General features: G+C 40.9%; 1 protein-coding gene across 5 annotated transcripts in view; it reads right to left on the minus strand.

The window, feature by feature from the left end:
• The window catches only part of ATP8A1 (ATPase phospholipid transporting 8A1), a 203,316-nt gene that overhangs the window by 36,250 nt on the left and 140,711 nt on the right, over positions 1–26,355 (minus strand). For all 5 annotated transcript variants that reach the window (XM_083166445.1, XM_083166302.1, XM_083166374.1 and 2 more), the window contains 7 exons: positions 24,464–24,548; positions 21,598–21,737; positions 18,021–18,159; positions 13,449–13,513; positions 6,209–6,381; positions 2,311–2,494; positions 845–955 (listed from right to left, as the gene is read on the minus strand). In XM_083166445.1, the coding sequence (XP_083022571.1) occupies positions 845–955; positions 2,311–2,494; positions 6,209–6,381; positions 13,449–13,513; positions 18,021–18,159; positions 21,598–21,737; positions 24,464–24,548 (897 nt within the window). The remainder of the gene's footprint in view (positions 1–844; positions 956–2,310; positions 2,495–6,208; positions 6,382–13,448; positions 13,514–18,020; positions 18,160–21,597; positions 21,738–24,463; positions 24,549–26,355) is intronic.

The raw sequence follows: 26,355 nt of genomic DNA on the forward strand, positions 1-26,355 counted from the left end.
TATCAATACCCTAAGGCCAGCCTAGAAGCCTCTTATATCTTACAAAATGCAAGGAACCAGTCGATTTGGCAGATAACACAGATTTTGAAGTGCTATACAGAGAGATGCACAAATGTAGACACTAAGGTGTCACAATTGGATGTAATTACACACACATTAAGTGCACAGATGCTGAATGCGGTCATATGGCCATGTGCCAAGCTGGGAATATGGATGTTAGGTCAACAGTCAGTAAGTCGACACCATATGGTGGACAGGGTCATAAGGTCAATATAACATATGGTCGACTGAGTATTTGAATTTTTCAGATTTTTTTTCTACTTTACCATCCATGTTGCCAGACCTACTATTTGGAAAAGTAATCTGTGCCGAACCCAATTGGGGTACTAGTTACTAAAACCTACAATTAGATTAACACCTTCCTCAATTCAAGGGTCGGGAGGGGACATTTGGCCGGCACACACAGGGGGAGGGGAGGGTACTCTTGCTCGGCAGATATACGGAGAGGGGCAACAGTGCTCCAACAGGCAATAGAAACATTAGAAGCAAGTCAGCGTCAATCAATATCAAGAGAGTTTTGGTCTGACAAATAGGAGCCTTATGGTCAACATAAATCTGCACTGCCCTGAATACATTCAACAGATGCTACGTGCATGATTCAGATGCACCATCAGCACCTGGAAAGGTCGGAACAATAATATCCTGGTTAATACGTACATAGTTATACATATTATTAAAATACAAAGAAACATTTACAACAGAGACATATATGCAAAATGATACATCCTTTTGAAGCCACATTACGTTCCATGCCACTGAAATGTAAACAGTAACCTCCACTTACCTCAATAATATAAAGCACGATGTTCTTATAGAAACAGTACAAAATGCACTTGGAGACTCTGTTGTAGTTCCATGCACCGTGGACCAGTAATAAGTTCTTCAAATATTTAAACTGTATAAAATACAATGACAAATATATTAGATATTACATAAGATGGTTTGAGTAATTTTTTTGTGTAAAATGTCCATCCATGTGGTATTAGACAGATGCTGCTGTTGGGAAGCAGTGTAAAGCTATATGGGTGGTAGAAGCTTTTGCCCAATAGTTAGGCTTTAGATTTTTTATAAACATTGGATATGCCAAAGCGCTAAATCATATTTTAATACTAAACATCTGTAATGCTAATTTTCATGGTACGAGGACAGAGGGGAGCACGGAGGAGCAACACTGAGAGATTAGTGCAGGATTCCCAGAAAATGCTACCTGGTCTCATGTAACTATACATTGTACAATACAGTAGATGGATATTAATTGTGCCAATTAATTTGCTACTTTGGAAGTTAATAACCCTTATTTTTTTTTAAATAACTATAAAAGTACAAAGGGCAGCAACATCATATACTGTAATGCATGTAACCATGTGACTATAAATGGCGCCATGTTAGCATTAGTGATTAGTTGATGTTAGAAACAGGAACAGATTGTATATTGGAATTAATATAATAGATGCCATCTGTACTTCTACGTTCAGCTCCAAAACTGCAATATTAAAAGGTAAATTAATATAACATGTGAAAAGAATGTCATAAGTAAAATAATATATAGGTTTTGTTAGTTACACTTAGTACGTAGTAATGATTAAGAATGATTAAGAACTGCTTTATTGGTTCTTAAACCATCACCAGTCTTTGTGATCTCTTGCAGGTTGAACTGTCCTCATCAGTCTTCCCTATATGGAGTTGGCTGAGATGACAATATGTTGTCACAATTAGGGGCTGGATATATTCACAACCTCTTGAGCTTGTGTGGTATATATTCAGTGACTTCATCTGACATAATAAACAGAGTTTACCACTTTCAGATTGTAAAGCAGAGTCGGACCCGGGATCGCGATCCCTGGTCGGATCCGGCTCCAAAGCATTCACATTAAACCGGGGTCACCCATTATACAGCGGGAGACCTGGGTTTAATCCATGTTATAACCCAGGTTGAAGTGCCGGGTTGGATGATCCAGGTTATTTGGTATTGTGCGTTCACATTGCACCTCAACCCAGGTCGACAAGTCACCAACCCGGGTTATTTGTACGTACGTTGTGAAAGGGGTATTAGTGCCCAGAGTGAAGGCTGGACTGATGAGGGTACCACAAATCCATCTGTTTTGTATACATGGGACTCTTTGATGACTGTGTATTGTTGGCACATCCATGAGAACAAGACCTAAAAACTAACCGTAGCATATATTAAATGAACAGGTAAATATATATTCATGGATATGAAAGAAGCCAACAAGGCCTTTAGGTTAGTACCTGAGCTATGGAGTAATCAGAAGAGTTTGCAGCTTGAAGCCCCTCATTACCACTAATGCCAACACCAACATGGGCAGTCTGGATCATGCTGACATCATTTGCTCCATCGCCAATAGCCAGAGTGATGACTTTCACTTGCTTCTTCACCATGTCCACCACCTCGGATTTTTGAAGAGGAGACACCCTTCACAGAACATAAAGAGGACAATCAAGTAAATTAGATGTACAGTATGAACATATATTTTCTCAATTAAACTGCAGGTAGCCAATAATTGTGCACATAATAACTGAAGGTACTTAATAATTGTACATATTTCTTATTTTATTATTTGATCATATTGCATAATAATTGGTATTACTGCGGTGTTGCCTCCTGCTTTGCCTCACAACCAGGTTTGCTTAATACATGCTCTCTATGCATTACAAAAATACAGCAGGAAAGACAGATGACTGGACAAGCACAAAATTAGTTTACAGTAGCTTAAGGGGGGTATTCAATGTCAGGGGTACGGCTGTCGAGCAAGCTTGACAGCCGTGCCCCTGTCCTGTTCTCGCTTTGCTCTACGTGAGCTCGGCGGTCGGGATTCAATGTCCCGGCCGCCAAGCGGCGAGAAGGGGGCGTGGCCACGAGTTGAGGATGGAAATAGACGAGCTCTGGCAGGGAGCTCGACTATTTCCGGCTTTTCTCGGCAGAACAAGCCCGACAGCTTGTGATGTCGGGCTCGTTCTGCGGAGAACCCCTGTTCAATGCTGTCGGCGAAGAAAGCATTGAATAGGGCCCCGCAGCTATCTCACCCGTCGGGAGATGGCTGCGGGAGGTCAACACACATTGCATACCCCTCTTAGTTTTTTTTGTAACTAAAAAGCTTGCAATCTATTTGTATTGTTAAATCGGATATGTTTAAAAATGCTAGATGGCCGATGACACGGATACAAATGCTGTGTGCTCTGTAACTTGGTAGCATACATTCCTACCATGTGGAGGCTGTATACAACTCTATATACTCTATATATATGTAGGGGATTGAAGCCACAGTATTGACATATACAGCATAGAGCAGTGGTTCCCAAACTGTACGCCATGGCTCCCTGGGGACACTTGCATGGGTGGATTGGTGTTCCAGGAACAATTCAAATTATTAATGGTCAATGTAAAAGGCAAAACCATTGCTGGTGGCTGCCAATAATAAATTCTGTAGACAAACAGAAGGTAATCCTGTCCCTCACCCATGATTAAACATATGTTTGGCATATACAACTATTTACTTCATTTTTTAAAAACTTTCTGAATAAGAAACTTTTGGCCTAGGGGGTGCTGTGGAAAAAATTCTGATGCTCTAGGGCACCACGATTTAAAAAAGTTTGGGAATCACTGGCATAGAGGTATATTCAATGCAGGCAGTGATCCCCTGTCTGCAAGCTATACAGCTCGCCGTCAGAGTATACAATGGCCTCCCCTTCATTCGCCGTTTTCACCTCGCCTGTTCCCTGAGGCGAGGTGGAAACGGCGAGTCTGGCCATCAAAACGGAAGGGCTCACCACAAAATGCAGCAGACTCTGACGGTGAGGATTTTTGTGAAACACTAAATATGGTAAGGGGGGGTGGGAGAGCTGGCTTTTCCTTGCCCAGAAAAAAAGCCATCCTCGCTGTACAAACCTCCCTTGCAGCCGGCACTGAATATACCCCATAATCTGCATGCAATGTCGGAAATATCACAGGCCGGAGCTAATTTATGTCAATCTGCATTTTAAGCCACCGAAACACTGGAGTTTTACAGGTGGCAGAAGAAGCTGTCTCTGATAACTTCCCTCCTAGAATATACTGTGTCACATCTAGGCACAGGGGAAATTTAAGGAAAAATTATTTCACAGAAAGGGTAGTGGATAAGTGGAATAGAATCCCATCAGAGCTGGTGGAGGCTAAGACAGTGGAGCAATTTAAACATGCTTTGGATAGGCTTATGAATATCCTTACAGAAATGGGGCAAGCTAGATAAGAAAAGAGTTTCTTATCTGCCATCAAATTCTGTTTCTAGGAAATAAGTAAAGTTTTGGGTTCAAAAAAAGTTTTCCTTGCTTCCACTTGTTGATAGCAAGTTTTACATGCAGTTTTGTCCTGAAGTGTTCCCAGTCTTTCTTCCTGCCACATAGACAGTGCTGCCAAGACATAATGTGGGCCACGGCGCTAGTAGGGACCGTGAACAGAACTTATGGCGTATGCAAACACACTTGTTATAACTCTCCTCCATTGCTGGCCCGGTCACACATACCATTCAGGCAGCGAAAATTATTTACAGCTCAACCCCCATCTTGGCGACCATGCACATAGAAAGCTCATTTATGGGAGGCATCTCCTGTCTGTTCCCAAACTTTCTCCCCCCCACAAGAAGATATAGATTTCTGGCACCACTGACCAACAAAAATTCAAAGCTCTTTCTAAATTTTAATGGGACATATTTTTAGAGGCACATCGAATAATGTAATAAATACCTTTAATTCACAGGAAAGTAATAAATGTAAAAAAAAACCCAGATGATTACTTTAAAACATAAATTAGGCTAAATGGGGTAAGAATTTATGAGGTCAACTTTAAAGTTTAAATAAAGGAACAGGTGGTACGTAAGTGGGAGAAGACTGGATTTTATATGGACGTGTTTCACTATGCGCATTGTTTGAAGTATCTGCCAAAAATCATATGTAAACATGAATTTATATTTAAGGGGTTGTATTTGCATTTTTTTGTGCACCATTTATTATTGCATCTAAGCAAGCTATTTTTAGTGTCTTAAAAGCATTGTATAATATCATAAATACATAGTCTATTTTCCTAATCCATACTCATTTGTTAAAGCCCTTACTGATGGCAGGTGGTATTCTATGCTAAACAAAACAAGCAGAGGATTCAGGACGTATTCACGGCAGTAAGGAAAGGTGGCCCCACTCTACCTCTTGGTGGGGCAGATGTATTAAGCCTTATCAAGAGATAAATGCAAGGGTGATAAAGAGAGATAAACGTCCAGCCAATCACATCCTAAAGGTGCCCATACACTAGTAAGATTTATCTTCAGATCTGGCTGGTTGGAACAAAAACATGGTTATGGATGAGTGACAGTTTGTCAGGTTTCCAGCATTTCCAAGCAAATGGTCAACTGTCCATAACAATGTTTTTGTTCCAACCAACCCGATCTGAAGATAAATCTGCGTGTGTATGGCCACCTTAACTGCCGCGTTACAAGTTTTGTTTGAAAAGTCAGTTAGGATGTGATTGGCTAGATTTTTATCTCTCTTTATCACCCTTGCATTAATCTCTTGTTAAGGCTGAATACATCTGCCCCATTGTGAGAAGTAATAGTTATTGTTAATGGTATATGTTAGAACAATAACGAAAATGGTGTACTGTATATAATGTGCCCTTAACATATAAGTAATTCAATATCTGGGCACTGCAGTGTAAAACAATGTTTGGTTCTAGGAAAACGTCAGGTGGATTGTGTGCTCTGTGATTTATTTGAAAATGAATATGAATATATTCACAAGGACTCACAATATTATGTTAGCTTAAACATCTGTCTCACATTCACCTAACAAACCTGTTCATTTTGGCCACTAAATTCAGCAGGGTGGTTTATGCCAGAACCGCAATCACTGCAGGAGAACATTGAATATTAATAGACTCTTTAAATGCATAACTTTAGTTAAGAAAGGTGAAATGAACAGTGGTTTTCATACTATTGTGCAGTATATTATCATGCAAGTCAGCTGAAATAGTTGAGGGCTAGGACTATGAGATTGATAATAGGATTCATACTGGAAGATGTGAAGCTGTAGGTGAAACAAGGTAGTAAAAAGCAGTAATATTGGATTATTATACTATGACATAGAATACACATGCCTTTACCTGCAACAAATCACAGCTTTACAGGAGAGGGCGAGGTCGAGGAAATACTGTCTTACGCCAAACGTCAGAGCATACTTCAGGGACTTGCCATCAATTATCAAAGCAAAGTCGTTCTCCTTTCTCAGTGAGTCGCCAAGAGTGCTACAGTGATGACTTAAAAGTTCACGAGTTGCCTAGGACAGAAAATATGGAAACGTGTTAGTAAATATCTAAAAAAATTAAATAAAAAAAAATAGCTTTCCAAAATACCATAGAAGAGGACCTTTTTATTGTTTGTTTTGCCTTTATTGATGCTGCTTTCGTAGTGTACATGGAAGGGTTAGAGGAGGGGTTGATTTAGTGCTCAGTGCCCTTGTGTATGGGGCTGTGAGCTATCATTTACAACACAACCCCTTACTTTCTTTACATATGGTATGTAGCCAAAATGTCAACAGTCTATGTTAGCGTTATGCTGCTGTTAGTGCCTAGGCCGGTATTCCATTCCGGCCGCTATTTCCGCCGGGGAAATAGTTGCCACCGACTATTCAATGCTGCCGTTAAGGACAGCATTGAAGGCAGTTTCCAACACTACAGATCCAATTTTAAAACAAGTCGGATTGGTTTTGTCAGAAATGGCCGCAGATTGACGAATTTACAGAATTTTTTTGCTGATTTGCGGACTTTCAGAAAGTCAACAGTTGGTACATTGTATACCAACTGTCACGTTCCTAAAGCGTCTGATAAACGGCCTGGATTCCGACTGTTGGGACATCCAGACAGAATACGGAATTGAATACCGCCCTAAAAAGTTTATGTTGGGATACTGACTGTCCACATTCTAGAATTATTAATGTCAATATGGTGAATGTTGATAGTATCTAAATGTCACCATTCCGTGCCACACTCTTAATATAGATCAGACTCCAAAGTGTAAGTTGTCTGGTTGTGAGCGAGTAGTTTTTCACCCACACTTTATTTTCAGTCCTAACAGTGTAAATGTGCAAAAAACTCACAGAAACAATTTATTTGATTTCACAGTCTCAGGATCCATGCAAAGTACAATCATATACATTAGTTCTGTATATGAATGAACAGAGGACTTGTTCAAATGGGTATAAAACATCTACAATGTCTAGCTAGACAGTCAATAACCCCATATGGTTGACATAGATTAGGTCAACAGATACAAAAGGTAGACAGGACATTTGCCATTGTATTGCCAGTCCACATGCATACTAATTCAAGCAAATGTTTGGAAAACAGCATAACCCCCCTAAATTTGTCAACTATGTGTATGCCATCAATTGTCATGCTGTCTTTTTGTACCTGTCGACCTATTGACTGCCTTTCTAGACAGTGAAGACCTTCAAAAATAAACGTAGAACGGGTCAGCTCTCTTCAGCGGATCGCACCATTTGCATTTATTGTCATAAATGGAACTCTATAAAAGGTGCCCACACATGGTGCAATTGTATAGTTCAAATCGCACGGTGTATATTTTGCCTTGCGATGCGCGCTCCCACTATGGACTTATCGCAAGGCAAAAAAAGTAGGCAGGTATTTTCGAATTAGATGTACCCTGCAATTGACTATTGTGGTGTAGTAAAAAATTGAGCACAGTCCAAATTGTAGAACACAAATTTTATGGCTCAAATCGCACCTAGCACATATCTCACCGTGAGTGGGCACCATTACCCTGACCAAGTGCCAAGACCAGTAGTAATTTGACCATACCAATGAGTAACCATGGCGAGCACACACTGAGACCAAGCCACAGAATCAGCTGTGCATGCAGACAACACACTGTTATGGATTACAGAACGCTACACTTTGGCAAATGGCCCCAAATAATCAAAATAAAAAAAGGGACTTTATTTTCATCAACAGAACAAATCCTAGAAACCCCATCACAAAATTGAAGTGTGATTAATATCTGTACTAAGATAAAAATACATAAAGAAAGAGACATCAGGCATTGTGATAACTCCTATACTAAACAAGATACCAATGCTTAGAAATCGGACTTGGCAGCAGATGTCAGACAGTAAAAAGCTTGACACCAACAACTTCCCTGCCAAAGCTATAAAATACTATATTGCTGTATCTGCAGAGAACAGGAATTTATAGCCAACGTCTGATTTATATCTTGTTTCCATCTCTATAAAATGATGCCGAATAAAAATGTATTCTCTCTATAATAAATTATCATATTTTTTCCAGTTTTCATTAAAAGCATTCTTATATCAATATTATTTGTATAAAAACAGCCTTTAGAGATAGTTCCAGAGAATAAAAGGGAAGGATACAGACAGTATATAGAGCATGGAATGCTAGACACGCTGCCACAAGTATTCAAGTCAGTATTTAATTTCCCGCAATAATCTTGTCCTTCTTCATAGCATCAGTAAGAGATGACATGTAATAGCTGCCTGCTAGTCATACAGAGGTGTTGGGTCACTTAAATCTGAATCACAATTTATATTTTCAAAATATTTATTGATAAACTTACTCAGACAAACAATGTCAAGATGAATATGCTAATACTAGTAGGTCCGCTCAAAGCAAATGCTTTGAACGTCTGCTCAAAGCAAATGCTTCGAAAACTTGTGGTTGACTCTGTGTCTTGTGTGAGAGAGAATGTCGTTTCTTAAGGCTGTCTGACAGTTTATACTTACGCAGTTCTTGTTCGTGATTATAGCCTTGCTAAAGCTGTGCCAAAAAAATCCATGAAATCAGGTGAGACAACTAAAAAATTACTGTTGGTCTCCAACTATTCACCTTCCCTTCCCAACCACAGCAGGGCAGGAGCTGCTGCAGCAGGTACAGAAGATCCCAAAATTCCTCAACGAATAAGCAAACAATCAAGAGAAGAAAGAACTGACTGGTGATCGATCTCACATGGAGGTACTTATATGTTAGTTGGGCGCCCACTATAGTTAGTACGCTCATACCCCCACTATCCATGTCGGCATGGAGTTGATTTTATATAGTGTGGCGAGCGCAGCGAGCCACTGAGCCCGAAGCGTGGCGAGCCCCGCGAGGGGACGCGGAAAAATAAGCAAATAGCTTAGTGGGCGCCCAACTAACATATAAGTACCCACATGGATTTCACAACGATATCTGCAGTGTCCGATTCACAGACCACTCTGGCGATGAGTCGCTTATTGATTTCAGTTTTTCAATAGTTTTGTAAAGCGAAAATGTTTTTCATTTAATGGACCCTTATAGGCCTTTAAGGGTCCACTTAAGGGAGTCTGTTTATTTTGTTGTATTCAGAAAGTCATAAGCTTTCCAACGGCATATAACAATGCATGAAAACAACAGAAATAGTATGGACCCTTATGACAGCACCCCTAAAGGCTCGTCCGATTAAACCCATCTTCAAACTTACATCGTGCCTTAACATAAGGTACAGTAGTGTGCAAAGTTTGAAGATGATTAGTTCCAGCGTTCGAGAGATATCGTGGAACATCCATACTCACAAACATTATTCAATTATACTTATGTAGATGATTTGTAAAAAAGGAGGCCCCAGTTACAATACTATTAAGTATCATATGCATAGGACATTGGGTCTAATTCACACTTGACTGCTAATTAGAAGATTCAATAATTGAGCAATTATCAAATGACTGCACATGCGTACCATTCACATCACGCATGTGTGAGAAAAGTGAAAATGCGTATGGATTGTAAGTAGGGTGGCCAATCCCGGGGTCGGGATTTCGGGATTAGACTGCACGTGCGCAGTCTAATGCCGGGCAGCGTCTAATGCCCGGCAGAGCAGTGCTGCGTAGCGTGACCTCTCACCTTGACGAGATCATAGGTCACGCTGCGCAGGCAGCTGTCACCCCGACAGTATGAAGCCGCGCCAGCCCACCAGCAAGGAGCATAGACCACCCGTCCCCGCACCCAGCAACCCGGCAGTATGAAGCTGACTGCGCACCCATCCACCCGATCTCCCTGGCAACCCATCCACCCGGCAACCCTCCAATCTGATGAAACAGCGCTGAAAAGAATACCTATTTCTGTTTTGCTTTGAAATAATGATACATGTAAAATTATAATAACGCCAAAGAGCACACAATAGGCAGTATTCAATGAGGCTGATTCGCCATGTTCTACGGCGAATGTGTGCTATTTTCATGCTCTAAGGTGAATCTTTTTACTGAAAAAGTGAATTACCCTATTCAACGTGCAATATTCGCCGACGGCGAACAGTGACTGACGGACAATTCACCGTCTGATAAGTCTCCGCAATTCGCTGTGGTTTTTCAATGGGTTTTTGAATGTGATTCGCCGTGAGTGTAATCAATGATCAGATGGCGAATTACTTTCTAAGTGATTTTCGTCATGTGTCACCGTGTAGCAATCGCCATCTTTTTATGGTGAACTAAAATGTGAACTTTTAAAATAATTTTTTTTTTTTTTTGGCTGCCAATCATAACTTGTGTCTACCTCGATCACATAAACCAACCTCAAGATGGCAGGAAAGCACAGTTTACTTAACTTTAGGGCGTCTGATAAATAAATTGGGCGTAGAGCTGCAGCAAAAACAATGCTTATACTCTGAGCGCTGTAATTCTACAAAACTCGGGAACCTCTTCTGCATGAGATGATCGAACACAAAGAAAAAGTCCTTCCCCAGCATGGCCATGTATAAAATCACTCAACTGACTAGCTTCAAGAGGAGACCTTTTTTAACTTAAAAAAAAAAAAAAGTGATTGTTACACTGTATTTGGCAGGAGCTTCAGTGAGCAGGACAGCTCTCACAGGCAATGGTGGGTGAGGTACTGTGGTGTCGGCATGGAACTCTGAAGAGTGCAAATACACCAGTGAGTAACGGCATGGTCTGAGGAAATTTCCTCGGAGCAGAAAATGATGACAGGTTGCAGTACATAAACTACAAGAGTCACATGACATGAGATAACAATCTAGAAAGGCGCACTCCAGCAACCAATAATGTGGTGCTATATATGACAGACTTACCTTAGCCCACTTTTAGATTTTTGGATAGTAAAGCTAAGGCACCTTCTTGGGAAACACAACATTACAGATATACCTGCAATTTCAAAATCTTTCTTTAAGTACAACCCTGGAAAATGCCCTATCACTAGGATAAAATGGGTCCATAGGAAGCAGTGCAATAAGCAATTTGCTATATGGAAACTACTTTTCTCTTACTTAAACTATAACTTTTTTTTTTTCATTACTGCAGTCACAGGAGCTATACCACAGTGAGGAACACGTAACCACCATTTACAGAAGTATTGCACCACCTATACAGATTGTTATCTTTTTCTAAGCTGATACAGTATGTCATATTTCAATGCAAAGTTTCTGTGTGAGATATCGAGATGGGTTATAGTCAGGTGAAAGGCAGAATCATGGACTTGCAGCCTCATAGGTAACACATGATGTGCACAGGCTGCAGAGTGGAAAGTCTAAGGATTTATAAATGTAATTTTATTTCCTGGTGCTTCCAACATATACTGTACAATGCTGTTATATACACCTTTAGATGTGAATTATGTTGTCCTTTACAAGCACTGCGAAGGAATACGTCTTGGATGTGATCATTCCTTTCCATTGCTGAAAAATCACCAGTCTCAAGAATATTTGCTTTTTGAAACCACAAAACAAACATTGTGTTTGACAAGTGGCAAATGAAAGCGACCACTATGTACATCTATAAACTGAATAAATCTTAGACGCTGCATGTGCATTATATTATTACATCCAGGCGCTCAAGCATATATTACAAGCAATGTAACAAAATAGCGAGTGTTGCAACTGGTCACTTGTGACTAATATTTCAACTGTATGTAAATATTTTGACTTGAAGAAAAAAAATATTTAAAAGTCAGGTTTACTTTCACTATTTTCCTTAGAAATATTTAATAAATCATACAATGCGACCACAAGTTACTGTACAGTATACCATATCTGAAGAACCTTATTCCTCTGCTTAGGCCTGAGCTGGGATATTGCTCCTTACTTGGCCCAGTTATAGCGAACAATGAATGAATAATTGCCTGGCATTGCCCAGCAATAACTCTTCAGCAGAGCAGCTCCCAACCTGCTTTCTCATGGATTTATATGGCATTATGGGATGCTAGGATGTTTAGTATATGAAGGGTCTAGTTAAAAAAGGTTAAAAGCTTAAAATCAAGAGCAGCATTATAACGGCATTTTATTAGTTATAACGTCATTGGATATTGATTGTGAATTGACCCTGTTTGTACTGATATTATTAGGTAACCCTATTCAGAATACTACTGCAGACTATCGCAGCTGTTTGTACTGATATTATATTAGGTAAACCTATTCAGAATACCACTGCAGACTATCGCAGCTGTTTGTACTGATATTATTAGGTAACCCTATTCAGAATACTACTGCAGACTATCGCAGCTGTTTGTACTGATATTATATTAGGTAACCCTATTCAGAATACCACTGCAGACTATCGCAGCTGTTTGTACTGATATTAGAATGGGTCATTTTGCTAAACTGTTTTTATATAATAGTGGCGCTTCCATTGCATGGGACAAACTGTAAAAAACAGTTATTGTGGTTCTATATCTGTGTTATGTTAAGAACTTTGAACTATAGGGATAGTGTTACTGACCTTACATTTCTTAGAATTGATTAACACCTTTTGCTAGAGGGGAAGTTTACTGGGTGGGGTAGTAACCAGGATGGGCAAATGTTTCTAACCTTATTTAATCAGTAGAATTTTGGAGGCTAGTCCTTTAGGACGCTAGAATGTCAGGTATATGGAGGGTCAGCTTAAAAGCAATATCAGCATTATACTGGCATTAAATAGAAGGCAAACAACAAAACACCATGAATACAGAAGGACTGCATTACAAACACAAAGCTCAGGATCATTATTTTGCCTCTCCTCACCATGAGAACACCTGGACCAGGCCCACCATCCTTACGTATGAGAACAGCAGGACTATTCCCAGGCCTACCCGTAAGACACAGAAATTCATGCATCCACATGTCTTGTGAGGTTATGGCCCAAATATGCTCAAACCACCAACCACCACCACCACCATTTTGAGTACAAATTTACAATACTGTTAAAATGGATCCTTCAAAGAAAGTAACAGTAGCGTAATATTTTCTAACATTTAATATAGAACCTCGTTTTGCATTTTAAAACATCATGTAATGTATACACACAGAGTTATATAGATTAGCATAAAAAGAAGCATTATGCAACTGTTCCGCCAGACACGCCATACTTACATCTAGTGATCCTTCATTTATAACGATTAAGCCCATATTTTTGGTCAGCAGTCTGCAAGAGTGTCCTAGTAAAAGGAAATAGCAGCTAATTATTTTTTTTGACATTAATTAAGTTATTAATGAAACAAAATGATTGACACTGCAAATGAGTGATATATCTTTCAGAAATATGTGTAATACAACCTAGCGTGTCATTGCACGCTATCATTTTACTGCTCTATTATCATTACATCCTATCTAATAAAAGTCTGACGCTGCTCCTCAGCTCATCGGAGGGATTTCAATTGTTTTGCATGCCGACAGCCACTAGATGGCGCCTAACAAAGCACTTTAATTGCTGCTCCATCCAGGCGCGCACAGCCAACGCCACTGACATTACCGTTATGTTGTTCCGACGGGCTGGTAACTACCAAGAACATAAGCAACTCTCACTTTAAAAATACCAAAGACTCAATATGATAAATACAAGCCATATAGAAAGAGAGCAATATATTTATTAAGGCTGTAAAATGTATGTTCCCTTATTTATGGAAATGTTGCTACAAACATTTAGAATCCATCTACTTGCTACATTTGGGAAAAATAGCTAAGCCGTGTTTTGCATGTTGCGGCAAATTGAGAAAAAAAGCCAAGATGTATGTGACCAACATCTGTATATGCAACCAATTAGAATCTACTACTTATTTAGCACCTTTTAGAAGATAATAGGTAGTATCTGATTGGTTGCCCATAGCAATGTGAAATAGAACTCCCATCTTAGTAAATTTCCATCTTTGAATGCTAATTTGATGCTAGAGTACATTTAAAACTTGAATTGAACAGAAAAAATATCCTTTTACCCACTAAAGCCGACACCACACGGTCTTATCTTCTTGAAACTAACATTTTTTCTCTGATTGCTGTAACTTTCAGTTTTAAAATGCCAGCAATGTGTTGCAAATCTCTATAAAGCTCACGAAGATAAAATAAAAGTTCTGCCTAGTATGTTTGATGTGTGTTACACTGCCTTGGCTCTAGAGTTGTACCGGTACATTTCGTGCTTTAAAGTTAAATTTTATCTGGGTTCAAGGGAATGTATTTGGACGAATACATCATTTTTATAGCGTTCCAGCAATGCAGTCTGAGAGAGCTACCAGCACTTACAGGAGAGACAGGACGGAAAAAAATTGACAGGGGGAGATGGTTTCTTATGTTTCAGCGGCTTTACTATCCAGGCAGCACATTAAAGGCATACCAGGAATTGATCTATCCTAAATGTAACACATTTTGAGGATTCCCACTAATGCCATAAATTCCAGGGCGCATTAGCAATATCTGCCTAGCTCCTGAATCTCCCTTCATATGTGATTTACTTGTTGACATCTTATACAGTGCAGAATGATGAACACAGCTTGTCTAGAATAGGTTATTTTTGTAATGTGTGTCTTTATAAAATATTAAATGATTATTAAAATAATTGAATGGAAAGTGTGCCTGTCACCTACAGAGAGGATACAATAAAGTTGGGGAGACTATTTGAAATGATCTTGGCCATTTGCTGACCTAAGAATCACCCCAACTTCCTGTCCATAGTATCTGCCTTTGATAGTACTGTAATACTGTGAGTATCAATAAAGCTTATTTATGAAAAGAAGAAAAAAAAACACATCACTGTATACAATCAATGTATACAATCTCATGGTTACCTGAAAGCAAGGTAATGCTTTACATCAGTGGTTCCTAAACTTTTTTGAACCATGGCGCCCTAGAGTATCAGAATTTTTTTCACGGCACCACTAGGTCAAAAATGTCTCGATGATAAATTTAGAAAAACATAAAATTAAGTAAATTGTGTTTATACAGTAGGTCATCGTTATGATCAATTATGTAGTGAGGAACTAGATTTGCTTTACTTTGTCCACATATTTATATTTTTGCCCATAACGATTCAGAATTTTTCCTAGACCACCAATCCAAGACACCTCTGCAAGTGTAACGAGGCATCCAAGGGTGCCTGGTATACAGTCACTAGGTCAAAAAGCATTAGGTCGATAGTCATTAGGTCAACCACTGAAGGACGACATGCATAAAGGTTGACAACAGGATCATTAGGTCGCAGCAAGCAATTTTCACTTTTTTTTGAGCCAACATGCACACACAGGCGGAATTTTATGCCCTACCATCCCTCTAGCCATGCATTTTGACACGGTGCTACGTTCCGGTGTCCATATTGACTGTGTCGACATTCGGGTAAAAAAAGTGAAAAACGAAATGCTCATGTCGACGTAATGACCCTGTCGACCTTCATGCAAGTAAACCAGTACTTGTTTCCTAGCACGGCGCCCATCGCATACCGTATTTAGTGGTGTGCGATGCAATATCCCCGTTAAATTAATAGGAGTGCTTGTACAATGAAATATCGCATAACATCGCATGCCAGCAAATGGCATGCGATGTGATTTTTAATTGTACAAGCACCCTGCTGGGGTGCTTACAATGTTAAATGCACCCCCATTGTCAACGCCACCCCCACTATCAACGCCAACCCGAAGGGCAGCGGTACCCGTCCTCCGACCTTTTCATACCCCCACTATCCACGTCGGTGTGGAGTTGATTTTAGATAGTGGCCCGAAGCCTGAGCCCGAAGCGTGGTGAGCGCAACGAGCCCTGCGGAATACGAGCCCGAAGCGTGGCGAGGGGACGCGGAATACATGTAAAGTAATCCGTGTCCGCTCGCCATGCTTCGGGCTTGGCGGCTTGCTGCGCTCGCCACTCTATCTAAAATCAACTCCACGCCGACGTGGATAGCGGGGGTATAACAAAGGTCGGAGGACGCGTACCGCTGCGCTCGCCACGCTTCGGGTTTGCGTTGATAGTGCGGGTGGCGTTGACAATGGGGGTGCATTTTACATTGTAAGCACCCATCTGGGGGCTTGTACAATTAAAAATCGAATCGCATCGCATGCCGCTATATTGCTTGCGATGTGATAAGATGCGATCAAAATTGGGGGCGCCGTGCTAGGAAACAAGTACCAGTCAACCTAATGACTGTTGACCAAATGCTTGTCTTTCCAATGATTCATACCCGGGTGCCTAGGCACACAGTTTGGGAACCATGGCTTTACATGTTTCCTTATATTTTTTTTATATAGTATAAGCAAAAATAGGTAGAGTAAGCCCGGCTCTGACTGTATGTGGCTTATTACACCACTGTATATTGGAGAGTAAATCCTAGACATTATGTGAAGAATTCTAACAGATTAATTAGGCTTTGACTCACCAAAGAGTTATCTAAAGTGCTAAGTTATCTTAGGTCACTGGTAATGTAGAACAGACATCGGATCTGAGCAATTATACTGCACCAATGTACAAATGCTACACAAATACTCCCTTACTCTCTATACATATCTATCTTACACAACAGGCTGGAAGGGGATTACTGGGGACTAACATGGCAGAGATGTATAGCATTACACTAATTTAGGATGATGTCACAAGAATGCTGGTAATGGCCTGTAAATGAGGTCTATGTAATTTTACAATAGCGACCTGGTTGGTATATAAATCAAATACCGCTGTACAGTGTTACATCAATCTGCTAAATAGCAACAGTGCCACCTACTGACTATATGAAATAATGTTTTACACAAACAAATGACAGAATGCAGACCAAACTTATTCTATATACTGTACAAGCTGAAATACCGATGTTAAAGTTTGATCTAACCTGAGATAATTCAGCAAAACATTTATTGCAGAAGAATAAGATTGGAAGGAAAGAAAAGCGAAAGATAAAACAAGAAAACATATAGGCTATTTAAGTGAGCAATTCATAATCTATTTAATGGGTTGAACCAGCAGCATAACAGAGGTTCTCTCTGAAGTTGATTCATAGGGCACTGGCTGTAGGGAATCGGACAATCTCAGGAATACTAGTGTGACCCACAACATGGAAGCCTCCAATGTGTGTGTAGGTGCACTTTAAGGTTATATGTACAGCAATGATGTAAAGGATAAAGTATACATGAACGTTAGGATCTCAACTAACATAACAGTAGCTTTCTGTTAGGTGAAAGAGCTAAATGCTACATATGTGGGTTACATGTACCAGCCAGTACAATTTTGAGTTGCTCAGACACTTGTGTTGGGTTTACGGAGTTTTCCATTGATCTCCAACCATGTAGGGAAATAAATCACACAACATCTAGAAAATGCAGCAGTGGTGTCAGTGGAAATTTATGTATGTGACACCAGTTCATATGGACCTTATTATCACTTTTGTTTAAATGGAAACTAGAATTAAGTTATTTTAATTCAAGGAAATGGTCGAATTTTAACTCCAACTGTCTTCTCTATTAAATTGAGGACTTAATTTTGGGGTTTAATATGTTTTCCACCATTTCCTATTAAAGTAGCCGATCTGAAGCCGGCATACAGCAATAGTCCCATAAAAATCACTTTCTGAAAGGAAGTGCAGTACTTTCATTTACATAAAGTAACTAATTCACCCTGAAAATTAATCTTCAAATAAAATGATTGTTTCAAGAAAATAAGTTGCACAATATACGTTAGAATTGTAGTAGTTCATTGTACCGATATTAATGGCAGTTTCCTGCTTATCGCCTGTAAGAATCCAAATTCTGATGTCCGCTTTCACTAGCGTCTCAATGGTTTCTGGTACATTGTCCTGGAGCTTGTCCTCAATGGCCGTGGCTCCCAGTAAATGAAGGTTCTAAGGAACAGATTCAGTGTATACAAGTCAATTTACTAACATGGACAATAAATGGAGATATGAAAGAATGTCTGTCACAACATTGGAAATGGTTATATATGCTAATGGATTACTGTGAGTCAACAATATGAACACTAGTGCGGCCCAGGACAGCCCTACGGATCCCTTCGCATCTCAAAGCTGCCATCCTGCAACCCAAATACAGGTGCCACAAATTAGCGACCATACCATCCCCTTGGCCTTGCGCGAAGGCACCAGTTGCAAGCCCCTAGTTATAATCATGCATACAAATTAAGTAACTGATTGATGCTAAATAAATCGCAGAGGGACAGATGTATCAAGCTTAAAAAAGCGATAGAATGGGGAGTGATAAACAACCAGCCATTAAGCTCCTCCCTGTCATTTTTCAAACCCAGCCTGTAACATGACAGGTAGGAGGTGATTGGCTGGCTGTTTATCACTCTCCATTTTACCACTTTTTGAAGCTTGATTCATCTGGCGCAGTATCACAACAATCAGGTCTATTTTTAAAACAGAAGAACTCAATTTGATGAAAACCATCTGCTACTAAACTACAGCGGTCATACCAGGAAATAAACAATTGGATGGCCTTGTTCAAGATATAGAATTCCACATATGTATATTTAAAAAAATGTTCATTGCCAAAATATTATTCAAATTTCAAGATGAAGTTACCACCTGCCACAGATATTCAGAAGTCTTATTGTATTGCAAAATGATCAAAGAGTAAACCAGACATCTCATATAACATGAAATAAAAAATAAAAAAAACACACATGCTACGTATGGCATGGCAGAGTAAGTCAGGGGTTCTGGATTTGCATGTTTCCTCTTGAGGGTTTATGCATCAGCACAGTATCATAGAACTACAGGACAGGAGTGGGTTGAGCTTTCTATAGTGAATTAGCGCTGCATACCGTCACTGCGAAGTCTAGTCTACCCAGCTAAATATATGAAGGTGGAAAAAATATTTTCCATTTCAGAATCGCAGGTCTTAACACTTCTCCGTGATGAAATGTAGAACATAGTGCAGACTCCTGATTAAATTAGGGTTTATGACAACACCAATTTTACTGCCGAATATGAAAACAAATAAAAATATAAGCCCAGGACTTGACAGATCCCGCACTGTAGCAATAAACACCTATTGATTATGGCTTAAGTACACATATATGTATCATACATAGCTATTCTGAGATTTTGCTGACCCGAGGGGGAAAAAAAAATGATAGAAAACAACTACGACAAACGTAGATACTAAACTCCCAAAAACATACGGAAAACAGTACTTGTGTATTATCACGGCGCCCACTTTTGCTACGTATGGCACTGTAGGGAAATCGCATCGCATGGGCCATTTAATCCCTCCCCACTATCAACACCACCCTGAAGCGTGGCGAGCCCCGCGAGGGGCGGCGGAATGTGTCCTCCGACCTTTTCATTCCCCCACTATCCACGTCGGCGTGGAGTTGATTTCATATAGTGTGGCGAGCGCAGCGAACCCCGCATGGGGATGCAAATTACTTTACATGTATTCCGCATCCGCTCGCCACGCTTCGGACTCGGTGGCTCGACACACTATATAAAATTAACTCCACGCCGACGTGGATAGGGGGGGTATGAAAAGGTCGGAGGACACATTCCGCCGCCGCTCGCCATGCTTCGGGGTGGCGTTGATAGGGGGGGCGCCTAAAACATCATTCGATGTCATACAATCATTTGATGGTATAGGTCATGTCTTGGCATCGCACACCCTATAAAATCGCATGCGATGCGATCCCCCGGGGCTGAGAGAGCAGTGAATAAATTACATAGGAAAATCGCATCGCACATCGCATGCCACTAAAATGGCCCATGCGATGCAATTTTCTTACGCAGAATAGCCCACTAAGCAAATTGCTTAGTGGGCGCCGTGCTAATACACAAGTACCCGGAAAACAATTATTTGATCTTTATGAATTCCTCTTGCAAATCATTTCATTACAGATTAGCAAGAGAACCCCCAAACCCTCAAAAACAAACCAAAAAATTGTTCCTGGCAGCAACTGTATGTGATTTGCCAAAGATTTGCCCCTGGAGCACTGCAATGCCATAAATCAGGCACTATTTATGATAAATCTGACGTCATTTATTAGTGATTTAACAATTAACTGTTCCACTACTGTTGCCCATGGAAACAGGAAAACAGATGGTGAAAATTAAGTTATGCTCCAAAACAGCATGAAGGAATTTCTGAGGCGTGTACTAGCTATAAAATTAAAACCCACAAAAGGTGTGAGAATAAATCTGCACCATTGAAAAAGCAAAAATCGCAGGTGTATTTCCATAGATTAATATAATGCAATTTTATTTTACAGAAAGCATCCAGTGTTTTGGTTAGAGCCTGGAACCTAAATGCAAAAGCCCGACGACCAAACAAACATTCACTGAACATATTGCAGATGTCTAATCTAAAGCATAAATCTTTCACATTGGTGATATACAGTGGGCCGGAGCTGAGACGTACATATGTGACTGAGGAATGTTTTATTTATGATGCATGCTGAATAACGTAGGAGAGATAGCCAAGTGTGTGGGTTACAGTACCAAAGCACTGAACACTGCACCTACAGTACATCAGACTGTAGCAACTTCTAACAAATCTGCTTTTTTAATGGAAAATGATACCCTATGAATAAAAGTAATTTTTTTTAACCATTTTATTTGTTGTAAGTTATGTTTAACAATAGATAAACATACACAAATCTGATTTTTAAGTTACTGTGTGACACTCCATTACCTCTGGTGGGTATAGTGTTGGTTTTGGCACTAAAGAAGTTCAAAGCTGGTTCTTTACCCCTCCAGCAGCACCACAGTCTACGTTTAACAAAGCCGCATGGAGAAAAACCATTGAAAACTAAAACTAAACCACCATTAAGACTAAAAACCAGACAATTAAGGGAGGGATCTCAGCGTCACCCAGATGTATTTTGAGGAAGAGATTGTGCGGTGAATAAAAAAAATAAAAATAATCCGATTTCCTCTTACAACTGTCTGGGGGGATGGTTCAGGTTAAAAGGGGTGGGGGGGGGGGGGAAGATATTCCGAACCTGCCACTTATTGAATCTTATGCTCCAACACTGGTGTCATGCACGCCAAACATATGGAATAGGTCGAATTCCACTCAACACTGTCACAACATATGGAATAGGTCACTGTCCACTCAACAACTACCAATTGACATGATTAACCCGGGAATTTTCTTGACAAGGAGAAAGGGGTATGATTCATTTTTAGCTCAGCAGCTTTTTGAAAAAAGGATCACAGTAAAAAAACAAAAACAAAACACAAACATGCAAAACACAAACATACAAAAGTATAAATAACACTGATACAACAAAGAAAGGCATGTGTGAGCTCAGCCACAAACTCCCTTACCTTCTCTATCAGCTCATAGCACTCTTCCAGTTTCAGAGCTCTGTTTTGTATGGAGGTGGAGGCTCTGTGGTATACATCCAGCCATTCTTCATACACACTGTCCGGGATAGAAGCCACAGCAAAGCACAGAGTCCTCAGACCTATGAACGAGCCAGTACAACATGAAGTGATGAAATATTATACTCCCGCATAAACATAGCGATACCTGCTTAAGATGCCCTCACAAAGTACATACAGTAGTGCCCACAATGATTTACCTGGTCATTAGTTTGAAGCATTATTGTTCTGGGTGCCGGACGACTCACCGACAGTCAGGATTCCAATAGTCATTACCACAACGTCAGAATCCCGACTGCTCCCTTGTGGGGGTCCATGACCCCATAGAGGGAGAATAAAATAGGTGGCGAGTACAGCGAGCCACTGTGCCCGTAGCGTGGTGAGCACAGTGAGCTCGCAAGGTGCTTTGTTGCGCTTCCCCCGCTGTGCAGTCGGGATTCCGACATCGGGCTGTCGGTGTGTTAAACCACACCTATTGTTATTGCTATGTCACTGCTATGTCTATCATGACGTTACACTTTTACAGACTTTAACCCTCTGTTTCTACACCTAATAAGGCTACCATCAGTAAGCACATAATTAAGGATATAGATATGGTTTCCTTATCCACCATGCTTCACTCACTTCTCTCTGCTATTCTCTCTCTCTTGCCCAAGCCACTTCCCTATACAATGCCTTCCCTACACCTCTGCTCTTGACTCTGCTGTTCCAGCGAGCACTATTTACTCTTTGAGACCAATATCACAATCCCGGCATTTTAAAATCAGCAGATATCAACAGACAGTGGAGGAAAATATCAACAGACAGTGGAGGAAGTCGTGCACTACTCAGGCATATTTCCTCCATTTCAAATTAATGTACTTTTCCTACAGTGCTGCCATTTCCTTTTCTAAACTGTATCATACTGTATATTTCAAGATCCTCATCTCCTCCCAGTCATCAACCCCGCAGCATCTCTTCACCACGCCTCGTCTTGACTCCCCTCCTCATGCTCTGTCCTTGACATCACATCCCACCAGACTCTCAGCAAACTGCCCCTTCCTTTCCCAGACCAACTTTCCCCATTCATCTTACCAACTTTGACTTATTTTTCTTCTGTGTCTGGAGATGAAGTCATGGCCCTCATCTGGTCCTCCCCATTTAATGCTCTCCACTTGACCCTATCCCCTCACACCACTCTTTTGGCTGTTCCCATTCTTGCTCAGCACCCCAAACTATCCATGTCATCAGCCACTGTCCCATATGACTTCAAGCATGCATCAGTCTCCCATTCTTAGAAAAAGTGTTATAATCAAGGGTAGATTTTACATTTTAACTACGACCCATCTCTTTCATCTCTTTTGATGCCAAACTACTTGAGGGTATTGTCTACAATTGCCTTATTGCCTTTCTTTCCTCAAACTCACTGCTAAGCTGGCCATACATCCGGACGGACCAGCTTGCGATCCAGATCGTGTCACGATTTCCCCGCAGCTTCCCAGACATCTATTGTAAGATCTGCAACTCCCAGTTTACTGGTCATTAGCAGCCTCTTCTGATCTTACGTGCAACACAGAAAATCACAGGATTGACCTCATGACCTGTGGGAATCATGCATTCGGGCCTGAAATCATTCTGATGTTTGGCCAGCTTTAGACTGATTTTAGTCTGGCTTCTGTCTACTCCACTCAACTGAAACTTTCCTCCTGAAAGTTCAATGATCTTCTTACTGCCAAATCCAAAGGTCTCTACTTCAATCTCCTCCATCTCTGCTATCTCTCCGCCTGCAATTCTTTTACTCCCTTTGGTCTGTGTGATACTGCCCTCTCATGGTTGTTCTCTTACCTGTCTAACTGTCTCCTTCCTTCCAGTAACAATAGGTGTCCCCCAAGGTTCTGTTCTTGGACCTTTCCTATTCAACTTATTCAGGTGAGCTTATTAGCTTGTTTGACCTCTAAGATCATCTTTATGCTGATGATCCTCAGATCGTGTGCTCAGACGAGTCCGCGATCCCCATTGTGTGCTCAGACGAGTCCGCGATCCCCATCGTGTGCTCAGACGAGTCCGCAATCCCCATCGTGTGCTCAGACGAGCCCGCGATCCCCATCGTGTGCTCAGACGAGTCCGCGATCCCCATCGTGTGCTCAGACGAGTCCGCGATCCCCATCGTGTGCTCAGACGAGTCCGCGATCCCCATCGTGTGCTCAGACGAGTCCGCGATCCCCATCGTGTGCTCAGACGAGTCCGCGATCCCCATCGTGTGCTCAGACGAGTCCGCGATCCCCATCGTGTGCTCAGACGAGTCCGCGATCCCCATCGTGTGCTCAGACGAGTCCGCGATCCCCATCGTGTGCTCAGACGAGTCCGCGATCCCCATCGTGTGCTCAGACGAGTCCGCGATCCCCATCGTGTGCTCAGACGAGTTCGCGATCCCCATCGTGTGCTCAGACGAGTCCACGATTTCTCCATCACGTGGCAGAGTATGTGATTCACCATCATGTTGCAAAGTCTGCATTTTCCCCATAACGTAGCTAAGTGAGTCTGTGATTCACCCTGATGTTGCCAAGTCAATCTGTGATCTGCTCTAATACTTTATCCATAAGTAAACTTGTCAGTTAAGGAGCTTGTTTACCCAGTAGAATCTACTCAACTAATTGCATGTCTCAAATTGAAATACTGTACACTCCATAGACAGGTATTCATTACTATAATAGGCTGTAAAGCGCTATGGAATCTGCTGCGCTATATAAGTAACTGTTAATAAATAAATACATTTTCCAAGCGGTAAGATCTCCATAAACCCTGTGATTCCATCTATTGTTACGCTTACCTTCTGTAGCAAACTGCTCCAGATGTTTTAGTGTAATTTCTTTGTACTTTGAAGTTTCAGCCAGACGGTCATAAATTACTGTATCCTATTTTCATGCAAAAAGAAAACAACATAAAATATATTAGCAGAATATGTACATGTAGCTACAAGTAATTACTAATCAGCACGGAAGGATGTTACATAATCCCGAGCATATTAACTGCAGGACAGCAAGTAACACGAACCACAGAAACATCTGTTCTTATCTGTGCCCATCCCAGTAATATATGTGGTATATAAAGGCTGCTATTGACCATCTGTGCTGACTCTGAGCAAGCTCAGACATTTGCGTCTGCCGCCTCTGTGCACAGCTATGTCCCACACAGTGTAAAATCTGGGATTTGTATCCCATATCATGTTGCAAAATGGGCACATGAATATGTAGCAATATATAATATTATAATAATAATTATTATAATAATAATAATAATAATAATAATAATAATAATAATAATACTAATAATAATAATGAAGTATAATTTCAAATAAGATGAGGAAAAGAAAGTAAAGATAGGAATCGTACAAAACAGTAAAGCTATCCAATACCGATTTCAGACAGAGAAAAGGACCCAGGAATTTTCTAGGGTAAACCTGGTCAAACATGGTCTCTTTTCTGTGTGAAAGGGTCAACCCGGGTTGCCTGCAGTCTGAAGGGTTGCAACCCTGCTTTTTCAACCCTGGGTGTGCTAATACGTGCTGACTGTCCAAGCATATGCGCCGCTATGCACAGGCAAGTGGTGTGTGAACCAATGCTGTGGTTGGCACTGGCAGGCGGGTGGGGTGCAGGATGCTGCTGCTGTCGGAATTGGCAGGCAGGTGGTGTGCAGGGCTAGGCTGCTGTCGGTGCTGGCAGGTGGAATGCTGAATTGAATGGTGGGACGCAAACCAATATCCTGGCCAGCCATCTGATCTGGGTTCAGTGTAAAAGGGGTTGACCTGGGAATAATTCAGATCCAAGCTGCAGTGTAAAAGGGGGGAAGTTGCTGTGACCAGGTTCCAACCAGTGTTCAAAATCCTAGAAAAAAACAGGGTCCAAGCAGCGTCTAAGCTTACTAGCAACATAAAAAAAATAGGAGTCCTTTCCAGCTTAATATCCTGCCTCTTATTTTGTTGCTTCCCTTTGCCAGCTGGTACCTACTATACTCCAACCAATCCCAATAATGCTGACGGATCGCTCTTCCCCTCTCACTGCTCCACTTAGCAAATCCTTACTCTGGTTCATCATATCCCTCAGAATCCAATACAAAATACTCACCGTCCCTTACAAAGCCCTCATTACCACCAGCATCCTTACCAAGCCCCCTTCCCAGCAATAACTCTCTGAAACCCCCACCTATTCTCAGAAGCCTACACTGTATATACCGGGTCTCCACTGGACATAAACATCCTGCTGTAATACTACTACTCCCACTTGTATTCAAAGCATCATGTAAGCTCTGGGGAGCAGGGCCATCCGCACCTTAGAGAAAGATGGTCACACACATCTAAGGCTGGCACTGTGTTTTATGAACACGATTCCCACTACTCTTAAGTGCTGCACATTAATTAAAAATAATCAGCCGAATATGATAAAGATCACATATTAAATAATATGAAGGCAAGATAAAAATATATAGGTTTGGAATCCGTTCAATAGTCTAATTTGTATTCAGACAGCTGCTAGGCTGGAAGCACACAGTTTTTCAAAGACTTTGCATTGCAGTACTTGGCCTTCTGATAAATCCCGAAGACCCTATTGAATCCAGTCTGCAAGCTTGTTTCAACAGTAGAGACCTGTTCCTTTCTCCTGCTTGACTTCCATAGCACTGATATAAACAATGCAAGCAAATATTTATCTGAATGCAGTGTAGCTG

Source organism: Crinia signifera, chromosome 1, assembly GCF_055691185.1.
Source record: "Crinia signifera chromosome 1, ASM5569118v1, whole genome shotgun sequence".
Taxonomy (NCBI): domain Eukaryota; kingdom Metazoa; phylum Chordata; class Amphibia; order Anura; family Myobatrachidae; genus Crinia; species Crinia signifera.